Consider the following 13,317-nt stretch of genomic DNA (forward strand, 5'->3'; position numbering starts at 1 on the left):
GCATTAGATAATATTTTACTTGAGTATTTTTTTTAGAATTTTAGGGAAGTTATCTTTCAATACTAGTAAAACTTGACTTATCTCAGTGATAAAATAAGAATTTTTTGTTTTACTATTTTCACTTCATATTTATTTATTTATTTATTTATTTTATGTTAAAAGAGCAAGTCACAAGGCCGAGTGATGAGAATCGATCCCAAAATTATTTGGAACTTGGAGGAGAACTCTAGCCACGTACTTGAGCTATCCCTCACTCTCACTTCATATTATTTGTAATGTAGGGATATTATTTATAAGATATAAAATATTCCTTTATTACTAATAATATGAAACAGAATTACTGCAAAGAACATTGACATTAATGTAAGGGCGAATATCTTGATTTTGGTTAATCTGAATGCAATGTATGTAATCTTTTAAAGATCATTGCCCCTCCAAGACAATTATTTTTAGTTTGAAGTTTTAAAGTACACAAGATTTTAGAAGTCTTGAAAGTCTAGTCTTTTGAAGATGATCAAACTAAGCTACGTTTTTAAACTATTTTGTATCATATGTGTTGGTGAAGCTATGCCTATTTTAAATAAGATTATTCAATAACAATCAATTTCGATAGCTTGATCATTAGTTTTGGGGGTAATACAAAAACTTTACAAGTTTTTATTTGCTATGGGTTAAATGTAATACTATGTAATTAATAGAAAAATCAACCAATCAAACTCCATCAGCGGGTTTCCGCTGCGAGTCCCAAGGCTGGATAAAGGAGAAGAGTTTCAGTAGGCCAATAATAGCTAATATTAAACTTTATCACATCCCATGACACGAGCCAAACTGATATTTACGTAATTAATAGAACACACGAAAAAAAAAAAACATTTGTCCCCTTTCATTTTTCAGTGGATGCCAATTAACGGCTCCCTCTATTTTTATTTAAGTGTCATAGTTTGGCCGGCATATTTGCCAATGCCCTATTAAATAACAATTAAAAAAAAAATTGATATTTGAAAATCATTTTTTAAGACGATTCTAACAAGTATTCACTAATTATATTTTATCCTACATATAAACCACAAACATTGGTCAAAAGTCAAAACAATATATGTGAATAGTTACAAAGTCAAGTTGGGGCACTTAGATAAAAACCAAGGGTGTATCTTTGTTGGTTAAAATCTTGGGAAGCGGGTGATACCCAAAACTTAGGATCAACTCATGTTTATATTATTGCCCTTTTTTGCGCGTTTACAGTTCTCGCAATAAATTATAATAAAAAAAAAAAGGCAAAATTCTTATAATATACCTTGTTTTTTAAGCTTATTATTTGTGACAGTGGTACCATATACTTTAATTATTTTTTTTTGTCAAATATTACCTTAAATTAAATTTGTTAAAAATACAGCACCGTTTTTTTTTTTTTTTTTTTTTTGAAGAAGAATTATAAAAACAGCACCTAAATGACGGGTTCCATAGAAAAAATAAAGTTTTTGGCATTTGCCTTTCATCATTCCACCGGATCTATATCTAAAAAATAGGATATCAAAAAAATTAAAATAGTGAATTCATGGGTCGAATTCATGGGTTGAATTTCATGGGTCGAATTCATGGGTTGAATTCAAATCGATTCTGGATTTAGGTCCAGTTTATTAAAAATTGAATCCGGATTCTTTTCCGCCGCATCCAAAAATTAGAGATCCATGTATTATAAAATAGACCTGGGCGGTTCATTGCCACCTCTAACTATAATAATATATAAATTTTTCTTACGTTCTAGTAATTTTGTAATAAGAATGAAATTACGCATTCTAAAACATTTTATGTTAAAGATATATCTTTAATTATATAATTAATTTTTGAAATAATAGTTATATAATACTTCGTAGTTAAAATTATTAAAAAAGAAAAAAAAATGACATAATGAAATTATATTAAGAGACGAATCTAACAAGTCATCATAATGAAGGTATATTATTCCGTCAAAAAAATAATGAAGGTATATAAAGAGACGAATCTAACAAGTCACCATAATGAAGGTATATTATTCCGTCAAAAAAATAATGAAGGTATATAAAGAGACGAATCTAACAAAGCGCCGAATGACTAAAATTCATATAATACATATTAAGGGCCTCTTCATTCAACTTAATTTCAGTTCAGTTCCAATGAGTTCAGTGCATTTCAGTTCAACTCCTAATTTCCTTCTCTCATAAAATATTCATTTAAGCTCTATTCAGTTCAGTCCAGTTTAGCTCCAATCAGTTCAGTTCTCTTCAGCTCATCTCAGTTCAGTAAATGTGAACATGCCCTAAAATATACGGTAAATCAGAAGTGATTATGTTTATCGCAAAAGTCTAATTATCATTAAAATAATACTATAAAGGAGGAAGTATTAATTACATTAAATTGCTATTTAAAAACACTAAGTATCATTATGTTTCGCACTTAATAAGTTAACTAGGTTAATTCCCGTACTATGCACGGATGCTGAATAATTATAATAAAAATATAATAATTATATATTTTTTAAAAAATGAATCAATTCGATCAATTTTAAACCGCATGAAATATATTATTTTGTATTAATATTTAAATATATAATACAGAGTAGTTAAAATGTGCAAGTTGATATTTCACGAAGTTTACTTTAAATTTTATAAAAAAATAAAAGTCATAATCTAAATGCAACCTTTTATATAATACTTATATTTTAAATAATGCATCGTCAAGCGTTCCTTAGATTCGTTTTTAGTAATATGTAATTGATAAACCTCTACTACAACAATTTCTCTTATTTTTCATTACCCAATTCAGTAAGTCACACACTTCGTTACTATGATTAACCATAGGAAAATTTGTCATGAAAAACCTTTTAAAGGGACTTTTTTGTCCAAAAAAACCTTTAAATTTTTTTTTGTTCAAGACAGCCAAAACCCACTTTCCGACGTTGACCACGTGTTTTACACGTGTGCGACGCACATGACCCCTATTTTCCTAATTACACCCCACTTTGCCTAATTTCACCCCACTTTGCCTAATTTCACACCCGAAAAAAATTATCCGTTTCGAACTGTAATCGATCTGATTTGATCCGAGAAATTCAAGACCCAAACCCGATCTGTAACCGAACTGAACTCAACCCGAATCCGAACTTGACTCGATCTGAACTTAATCCGGCACCGATTTGATTCGACCTGAACTCAATCCAAATCCGATTTGACCCGACCTGAACTCAAATCGAACCGATTTGACCCGACCCGAGCTCAACCCGATCCGAAATTGACCCGAAAAATAACCGATCTAATCCGATCTGTTTTGACCCGAACTGTTATTAACCCGGTCCGATTTTAACTCGATTTGATTTTTACCCGATCCGAATTTAACCTGATCATAATTAATTATTTACTTTTTTTATTCAAGTTCTTATACTATATATTTACTAATTATTAATAAGTTAACTTTTTGACTATAAAGAAATAATCCGGAGTCTAGTTTACTTCATGTACATATCAATTATATTAATTTACTTTCTAAGCTTTAATAAATGCCACAAGATCTAATAAACCTAAACATTAAGCGGGAGTTAATTGATTTGCTTGTAAAGCTCTAGTTAAATGCTCCCTAAAGCCTATTGTCATTTTTAATGAATTTCCTCCCATTCTATTATATTTTATGAACTAATAATTCTTTTCTCTGACACTTACAACCAATTAATAAACATAATTAAGAGGTACCAAAAGTATTATTATTACCAATTAAGAAATCCGTAATTACACTCTCTATTATTTTCACTATCAACATAGATTGTATATTTGTGCTTTATTTTCCTGCTAACTGAACTCGTGATATAATTTCATTTCATATACTACATTTTTTGTATATATATTGTCATAACTTAGGGTCTATTCTGTTCACCTTATTTTCACTTACGATTTCAGGTGTGATAAGTTCAGATAAGTTCACTTCATATTTAATAAGTTCTAATAAGGTTACCCAAGTACAAATTAAGACTAAAATAATAAGTTTCAATAAGGTCTAGTAAGTTTATATAAGTTCAGGTAAGTTAAGATAAGTCAGGTTAGTGAAAATCAGATGAATAGAACACAACCCTTATAGACTTAATTATTGTATATTATAGATTATTTAATGTTTAGTTTGATAACTCATATGATTCGTAATATACTAATTAATATTACTTTAAACTTGTTGGAAATATGTTAAATTGATAAAACTGAAGTTATTGGTTAAAAATGCGGAGTACAATTGTGCATTATTGTAGAATTATAGGCGTTATACATCGCACGGTTATATACTCACTACATACATATGCAATAATTTATGCTTAAATAAAAAGAATTTACATAGTAACAATTAACTATCAATATGTATAATGTCAAGTTTTTAATATACAAATTGAATTAGTAATAAAGTAATTCTAACAACTCTAACAAATATCTTTAAAAAAAATTGAATCAGTAATAAACTAAACTAATAGTACAGAACTCATAGCCTCATATGATTGTACAATTGATGAAGAGTTGTAAACTTGTAATAACCTAAAAAAAATGTCATACTTTTTTGTATATATCACCATATGTAACTATTATTCGTCAATATATCACTAGCTCGGTCTCACTTCTCACTTATAAAGGTATGATAAGTTATCGATAATTATTCAATCTCAATTTTCCTCAAAGATAAAAATTACACATAACTTGATCAAATGAGAAAACTAAAACTTCGTGCTTCGTAATTATTAATAATCATATTGACCCAATAATAAGGTAAAAACTAAACAATATCTCTAGTTTAAAAATAACCTTAATTGGATATGAATTTGGTCAACTCGACCAAATTCCAGCCAAACACAAAAAGGAATTGAACCGAAATTGACCGAACCGAACTTGACCGAACCGAAATCATCCGAACTGAAATCAATCCGACCCAAATTCATCCGACCCGAAGTTACCCAGCTAAACCCGATCCAAATATATCCGAACCGAAAGTGAATCGATATGAAGTTGACCCGACCCGTATCCGACCCGGACTCGATAGACCATGACCCGAATTTGACCCGATCCGACCCGATCCGAGTTAAAAGGATAATTTATCCGAACATATCCGATCCGAATAGACCTGACCCAAACTCCATTTTGTTATCCGAATTGACACCTCTAGTCACAGTGGTGGTAGTGGAGTGTCTAGCTCTTTGTAATCCAAGAGTTGAAAAGTACTACTCATTTGAATACTTCGTCACGTGCACCAGTGTATTACAAATTTACACAATATTTTATACCTAATAATTAACTTTTTGATGTAAGATTAATAACGACGAGTTCTCCGTTTCTTATTATTTATAATATTTTTTTAATAATATCCCTTTATTATAAATAATAAAAAACAGAGGTGGTATTTAGTTTACCATGATCATTGACTTGTCAAGTTAATTTTATATGATTATATCAAATGGTCATGGCCTAGGAACCACATGACAAGTTAATAAAATGTTAAATGTAGATTCAAGCAACATTATTTATGCATGAATTGGTATTTGGAACGAGAATAATTAGCTAGGCAAGGAAAAATAAACATCTTATACACTAATCTAAAAAATAATTTCTTATACAAATTATTTAAATTCATACCAAGTAGAAAATAAAGTTTTCATAAATCCAATTAAAATACACTTTACTTTACACAATTTGAATTTTATTTTTTCTTTATTCGTTCTTTACGTGTTATTCACCCCATAATAATATCTCACCCTTACCCAACTGTTGGAATTTCTTCTTTGAATTAGTTGTAGTTTCCCAATTTTTTTGCTCTCCATTTTACTCATTAACTCTAAAAATCAATAGCTATTTTCAGTTAAATTACTAAATTGAGTAAAAATACAGTTACATTTCTTTGTAAATCACACTGTAGTCTTAGCCATGCATCCATCCTAAAACTTTCCGCAAATTAACGTATGGTGGAGAATCACTCATCTCATTTTTCCCAATGCCTTTATATACCCCCATCCTAATTCTCTATCTCACAATCAAAAAAAAAAATTGAATTTTCTTACCTTAATATCATCTCATTTATTAAATAAAAATTACAAGAAAAAAAAAAGTAGAAAATATAAAAAGAATAGTGTTATTCTTCTTCAATTTTTCGTATACAATTTGATCATTTAGAATAAATTCAATGGCGTCTTACTTCCTAAAGATCACTGCTATTCTTTATGTAATGCTCTTTATCTTCTTCTTTATTTTTTTTTTATTTTTTTTTGTTAATGATATAATTAGTTACTTCTTCTTTGTATTTACTAATTTCTTAAATTTTTTTGTCGACTTTATGTAGATTGCAATAACAGTTGCCGAAGCAACATTTCTTATTCCAGCCATATTAGGAGGGGGCCTCCATCATGGAGGTAAGAATTAGTGAAAATATGTTTAATTACTTTATTTAATTACTTGTTACTCCCCTAATTTATTTTCCCTCGCATTTTAATTTACAAGCAGGTTTAAATGGAAATTATGAGGTTTTAAAAAAAAATGGAAGTTATGAATTCAGTTAAAAAAATATTGTAATTTATAAGGTCCTATAAGATTTAGTTGTATTATTTACTACAAATCACAAACATTTATATTGATTTTAGGTGATATTAACACATCTAAATCTTTGTTCTTTTTTTTTTTCAAGGTCAATTAGGTGGCAACTTTCGCTTCAATCACCAATTAGGAGGAGGATTCAATGCAGGTGGAAGTAAGGAAGTTTCAGTTGGAGGTGGAGGGGGAGGCGGATTTGGAGGCAATGCACAATTTGGAGGCAATGCTAATTTTGACAAACATATTGGAGGTGGAATTGGAGGCGGATACGGAGGCCAAGTGACACCGCAAGGTAATGCACAATTTGGAGGTAATGCTAATTTTGACAAACGTATTGGAGGTGGATTTGGAGGCGGATTCGAAGGTAATGCACAATTAGGAGGCAATGGTAATTTTGACAAAAATATTGGAGGGGGATTCGGAGGCAACGGAAAATCGCAAGTTAATGTACAATCAGGAGGTAATGCACAACTAGGAGGCAATGGTAATTTTGAAAAACATATTGGAGGCGGATTCGGAGGTAATGCACAATTAGGAGGCAATGGTAATTTTGACAAAAATATTGGAGGGGGGTTCGGAGGCAACGGAAAATCGCAAGTTAATGTACAATTAGGAGGTAATGCACAATTAGGAGGCAATGATAATTTTGAAAAACATATTGGAGGCGGATTCGGAGGTAATGCACAATTAGGAGGCAATGGTAATTTTAACAAAAATATTGGAGGGGGATTCGGAGGCAACGGAAAATCGCAAGTTAATGTACAATCAGGAGGTAATGCACAATTAGGAGGCAATGGTAATTTTGAAAAACATATTGGAGGCGGATTCGAAGGTAATGCACAATTAGGAGGCAATGGTAATTTTGACAAAAATATTGGAGGGGGATTCGGAGGCAACGGAAAATCACAAGTTAATGTACAATCAGGAGGTAATGCACAGTTAGGAGGCAATGGTAATTTTGAAAAACATATTGGAGGCGGATTCGGAGGTAATGCACAATTAGGAGGCAATGGTAATTTTGACAAAAATATTGGAGGGGGATTCGGAGGCAATGGAAAATCGCAAGTTAATGTACAATCAGGAGGTAATGCACAATTAGGAGGCAATGGTAATTTTGAAAAACATATTGGAGGCGGATTTGGAGGTAATGCACAATTTGGAGGCAATGGTAATTTTGAAAAACATATTGGAGGCGGATTCGAAGGTAATGCACAATTAGGAGGCAATGGTGATTTTGACAAACATATTGGAGGCGGATTCGGAGGTAATGCACACTTAGGAGGCAATGCTAATATTGACAAGCATATTGGAGGGAAATTCGGAGGCCATGGGACATCGCAAGTTGATGTACAATCCGGAGGTAATGCACAATTTGGAGGCAATGCTAATTTTGACAAACGTATTGGAGGGGGATTCGAAGGCCACGGGAAATCGCAAGTTAATGTGAAATCAGGAGGTAATGCACAATTTGGAGGCAATTCTAATTTTGACAAACATATTGGAGTTAATGTAGGAGTCAATACAGGTGGAAATGTAAGAGGTTCAGGTGAAGGGAATATGGATAAAAGTTCTGAAAGTTCTGTAGGCTCTAACTATGGTGTAAATGGTGGAAGTTCAAATAAAGGAACAAGCCGAGGTAAATCACAATTGGATAGCAACGTTAACAAGAATAAACAAAGTGGAGGATCTACAACCTCCAATGATGGTGTGAATGAGGGAGTTTCGTCCTCAAACCAACATAAAAGCTTAAGCCAAGATAAATCAAAATTGGATAGCAACGCCAACAATTATAAACAAGGTGGAGGATCTACAAGCTCCAATAATGGTGTAAATATGGGAGTTTCGGGCTCTGACCAATATAAAAGCTCAAGCAAAGGTAAATCGCAACTAAATAGCAATGTTAACCATTATATACAAGGTGGAGGATCTACAAGCTCTAATAATGGTGTGAATATAGGTGTTTCAGGCTCAAACCAAGATAAAAGATCAAGCCAAAGTCATGTAAAAAATTCAAGCCAATACGACTCAAGCACAACACATAATTCAAGTATAGGTCAAGAGTCAAAAGCCAACACAAACCAAGGCATTGGTAAAGGATCAAACGGATCTTGTGAAAACTCATCTGAACAAAATACTAATTCATCTAGAACGTCTTTAGATCATGGATCTAAGAAGTCTTCAGAAAATTCCTCAGGCAAAGAATCAACTAATCAAAATTCAAACGAGTCTTTAGGAAAAACACCTAGCCAAGCTTTTGACAAGTCATATGGCAAATCGTCGGAGAAATCTTCTCAACACGGAGAAGGTCAACAAATGTCAGGTTAATCTTCAATCTATTATATCTTTATCATATAATTTTAGTCATTTATTTGGAAAATAATTATAATACGAAATATAACCAATTTTATACACCAGGCAATAAAGCTAGTGAATCTTCTGGAAAAACTTCGAGCAACAATAGTAACGATTCTTCAACACGTGGAGTCAATCAATCAGCAAAGAACACTGTAGAACAAGGATCAAGTAATAAAGGAGGCACAACCTCAGAAGATTTATCAAGAAAATCTTCAAAGAAAGGAGTAAGTGAATCATCAGGACTAACCTATAATAAAAATTCAGGTAAGTCTTCTAGCCAAAACAACCGACAATTCTTCAACACAAGGTTCAAATCTTGGGAATGGAAAAGAATCTAATAATTCGTTATATAATTCTTCAGGTCAATCATATAACCAAGGATCTGAAAAATCTTCCACAAAAGGATTAAACCAGTCGTCCTATGGTAATACTTCAAAGTCTCTCAACCAAGCCACAGGACACCATTCGGGAGCAACTTTGACACATGGATCAACCAAAGCCTATGATAAATCTTCAACTGAAAGATCAAAGCATTCTTCTAGTTCAACTCATTTCTCTAGTCATGAATCAAGATCATCAAGCCATTCATCACACAATTCTTCAAGAAATTTATCCTCAGGAAAATGCACATGCCAAGATTTAACTAGCCCGCCGTCTACCCAAACATCTAGAAAACTATTAGTTAAAGCTGAATAGATTAAAATACAATACAAGGGGCATATAATTGTATTATATACCTCTGATCGCTCTTGCATTGTTGGTTGCATGCGCCAATAATTATGTTCAACCCTACTTTTCTACATACTTATACCCTAGGGTTTGGAATAATATTTTGGACATTGTGATTTCGTTCAATATATTTAAGCTACTATTTTATGATTCAATAAATTTACATTTTTTGTAATATTATTGGTTCATTCATTTATATCGATGTCTTATTCTTAATTTATATATGTACTAATTTTTTTTAGAAAGAGTATATCAATTGTTACCTAGTGTTATATTAAAGCATAAGAATTAAAAAAAAAAAAAAAAATTAGTATGTTTTTTTATTTTTTAGTCATGATATAGGTGTTGAAAAAGAAATAGGATTATATGCTCTAATAGTCATTCAAATGCTAGGTTAAATTCAAAAATATATAGGGTCCTTTAAATTTTCTCTTAGTCATTGCCTGCAAGTATATAAAATTACATTTTGAAAGCTTTTAATGATAGAAATCAACAATATTTTCATTGTATACTAATATTAAAAAATGTACTTTAATTTGATGTTTTGGGGATTTTTTGAATACCTAAAAGTGGGGCATGGATTCCCTCGGGAGATAGATTCTGAATGCAACATGTTGTGCGACAGCGGAAGCAAAGGTCGTAAACAAACAAGAAAACAATAAAGAAATTCAATGCAAACAATAAGAACAACACCAAGAATTTACGTGGTTCACTATCGATGTGATAGCTACGTCCACGGGCACCGAGATCGAATGATTTCACTATAAACTGCAAAGATTACAAAGATGATTCTTGTATTTCTCAAGAACGGCTTTCACTCTGTCTCTCTTAACCCTAATACTGATATTAGGGAGGTTTTATATTAATCCCTAATTAAAAGATACTTGGGCAAAAAGATAATAAAATAAGATAACCTAAAACCGCAAAATCCGCGTTCCGTATTTTTCCTTCTCCGCCCGGTCAGACCGGGCAAGGTCTGCCCGATCGGGCGAAGGCTCGCCCGGTCGGGCGAAGGCTCGCCCGGTCGGGCGCGAGAGCAGCTTCTTCAACGAATTTGCCAGGCACCTCTTCTTCTTCCGCCCGGTCAGACCGGGCAATGTCCGCCCGATCGGGCGGACAAAGCTACGAAGTACGAGTCACCTAATATACTTATCAACAATCTCCACCTTGACGAGAACTCGTAGTCAGCAAACGACCCCATCAAGACATAGTGAAAAAACATCTCAAGCCAAACCCGATGCAGGACTCATGCATAAGCCATACATCCCGATAAGTCTTCAACCAAGACCCATCACATACTCGTCTCCAAGTATAACAACTCATAATGCTCCACCTGCATCACAAGCCCCGGGCAAGCTCCACCTTAAGGCCAACACACCTACACCAGGAGCTCCCCAACTTCGCCCCTCAGGGCCTACTACATCACGTAGTAATCAATATTTAGCAAGTCTAAGCAATGTTTAAACTTGCTAAACGGAACAGGCTTAGTGAAGAAATCAGCCGGGTTGTCAGCAGTCCCAATCTTCTTCACCTTAATCCTCTTGTCAGTACGCAAGAAATGATACCTGACATCAATGTGCTTCGTCCGATCATGGTGTACTTGATCTTTAGCTAAGCAAATCGCACTTAGACTATCACAATACACTGTAGCAAAATCCTGTGCAATACCCAGTTCACCTACTAGGCCTTTGAGCCAAATAGACTCCTTAGCTGCAGAAGTTAGAGCCATATACTCAGCTTCAGTAGTTGACAACGTAACTGATGACTGCAATGTAGACTTCCAACTAACCACAGAACCACCCAAAGTGAACACATAACCAGTCACAGACCTCCTGGTATCCACATCAGCTGCATAATCAGAATCACTGTACCCAGTGACCAAGCATTCCCTACCATTCCCGTACACAAGACCAATATCAGTTGTCCCTCTCAGGTAGCGAAAAATCCTTTTCACCCCTTGCCAGTGTTCCCTCCCAGGTCGAGCCATAAACCTGCTTACAACACTAACAGCATGCGCAATATCCGGCCTAGTACAGACCATAGCATACATCAAACAACCAACCGCGTTTGCATATGGAACTCTAGACATATAAGACAACTCCTCCTCTGATTGAGGTGACATAGACAAAGACAACTTACAACTAACAGTAGTTGGCGTACTTATAGGCTTCGATTTTTCCATCCCAAAACGAGACAAAATCTTTTCAATGTAGCTTTTCTGAGTCAAGAAAAGCTTACCTCTAGCCCGATCCCTGTAGATCTCCATACCCAAAATCTTCCTAGCTGCACCCAAGTCTTTCATGTCAAACTCCGAGTTAAGCATCTCCTTTAATCTAGCAATATCAGATTTATTCTTTGTGGCAACCAACATGTCATCAACATATAACAAAAGATAAATCATGGAACCATTATCCAGCTTACTATGATACACACAGCAATCATATGAATTCCTGTCAAAACCTTGTGAAACCATAAAAGAATCAAACCTTTTGTACCATTGTCGGGGGGATTGCTTAAGTCCATACAATGACTTTAGCAATCTGCAGGCATAGTGTTCCTTTCCAGGAACTTCGAATCCTTCGGGCTGCTTCATCAGAATCTCCTCCTCCAAATCGCCATGAAGGAAAGCCGTTTTAACATCCAACTGCTCCAGCTCAAGATCAAAATGTGCTACAATTGACAATAACACACGGATAGAAGTATGTCGAACCACAGGTGAGAATATCTCAACAAAGTCAACCCCTTCTACCTGACTGAACCCCTTAGCAACTAGCCTAGCCTTAAAACGTATTTGCTCAGTTTCCGACAACCCTTCTTTCTTCTTGTAAATCCATTTACAACCCACAAGCTTCCTCCCTTCCGGTACCTTTACCAGTTCCCACACTCTGTTCTTGTAAAGAGACTGCATCTCTTCACCCATTGCGGCAAGCCATTGCGCAGACTCACTACAACTAATTGCTTGTTTATATGTGGCAGGTTCAAATGACTCTACATCATCAGCTACACTCAATGCATAACCTGTCATCGCATCAACACAGCAATTTCTTCCCTCCATCTCTTCAATCAATCTAACAGGCTTCTTGATAACTCGTTTAGGCATCTCAAGAATGGTGTCAGGTTGACTAGATGACCCCTGATTAGATTGCTCCACCTCATCCCCAGAGTTAGAATGAGTAGGAGTAATCTCAGGTTCAGGAGTACCCGGCACTGGAACATCAGCATCATCATCAATATATTGTACCCGAGGTAAATCAGCAATGGTAGACTGATGTACCTCAAGTACCCCATCTGTCTGTAATAAATTGTCTCCTTCCCTTCTCAAATCTGAAATCTCTGCATTTTTAATTGAATACATGGTGTTTTCATCGAAAGTAACATCCCTACTAAGAATGACCCGACCCTCCGAAGGTGAAAAAATTCTAAACCCCTTCACACCATCCCCGTACCCAACAAAACACCCCTTCTTGGCTCGTGGATCCAGCTTACCCTCAATAACATGATAATAAGCAACACAACCAAAAATCTTCAAATTCGAAAAATTAGGCAACTTACCACTCCAGATCTCAAACGGAATTTTGGAATCAATTCCAGAATGAGGACCCCTATTAATGACATAACAAGCTGTTAACACAGCTTCACTCCAGTACCTCCT

General features: G+C 34.3%; 1 protein-coding gene across 1 annotated transcript; it reads left to right on the forward strand.

The window, feature by feature from the left end:
* Positions 1-5,753: 5,753 nt before the first annotated feature.
* LOC110705641 (uncharacterized PE-PGRS family protein PE_PGRS54-like) lies at positions 5,754-9,820 on the forward strand. Its single transcript, XM_021883541.1, has 6 exons — positions 5,754-6,216; positions 6,334-6,403; positions 6,676-8,457; positions 8,539-8,901; positions 8,997-9,200; positions 9,298-9,820. The coding sequence occupies exons 1-6, from the start codon at positions 6,178-6,180 to the stop codon at positions 9,630-9,632; spliced, it is 2,793 nt and encodes a 930-aa protein (XP_021739233.1). The 5' UTR covers positions 5,754-6,177; the 3' UTR covers positions 9,633-9,820.
* The last annotated feature ends 3,497 nt before the right edge of the window (positions 9,821-13,317 follow it).

The sequence above is a fragment of the Chenopodium quinoa genome, unplaced genomic scaffold (genome assembly GCF_001683475.1).
Source record: "Chenopodium quinoa cultivar QQ74 unplaced genomic scaffold, ASM168347v1, whole genome shotgun sequence".
NCBI classification, from domain to species: domain Eukaryota; kingdom Viridiplantae; phylum Streptophyta; class Magnoliopsida; order Caryophyllales; family Amaranthaceae; genus Chenopodium; species Chenopodium quinoa.

What these genes read in the sequence shown, in the direction of transcription:
- LOC110705641 (XM_021883541.1), top strand. Translation starts at nt 6,178, where the DNA reads ATGGCGTCTTACTTCCTAAAGATCACTGCTATTCTTTAT. An exon ending in AGATCACTGCTATTCTTTAT is followed by an intron (nt 6,217 to 6,333) that starts GTAATGCTCTTT and finishes GACTTTATGTAG; the next exon opens with ATTGCAATAACAGTTGCCGA. An exon ending in ATATAAAAGCTCAAGCAAAG is followed by an intron (nt 8,458 to 8,538) that starts GTAAATCGCAAC and finishes GTGTGAATATAG; the next exon opens with GTGTTTCAGGCTCAAACCAA.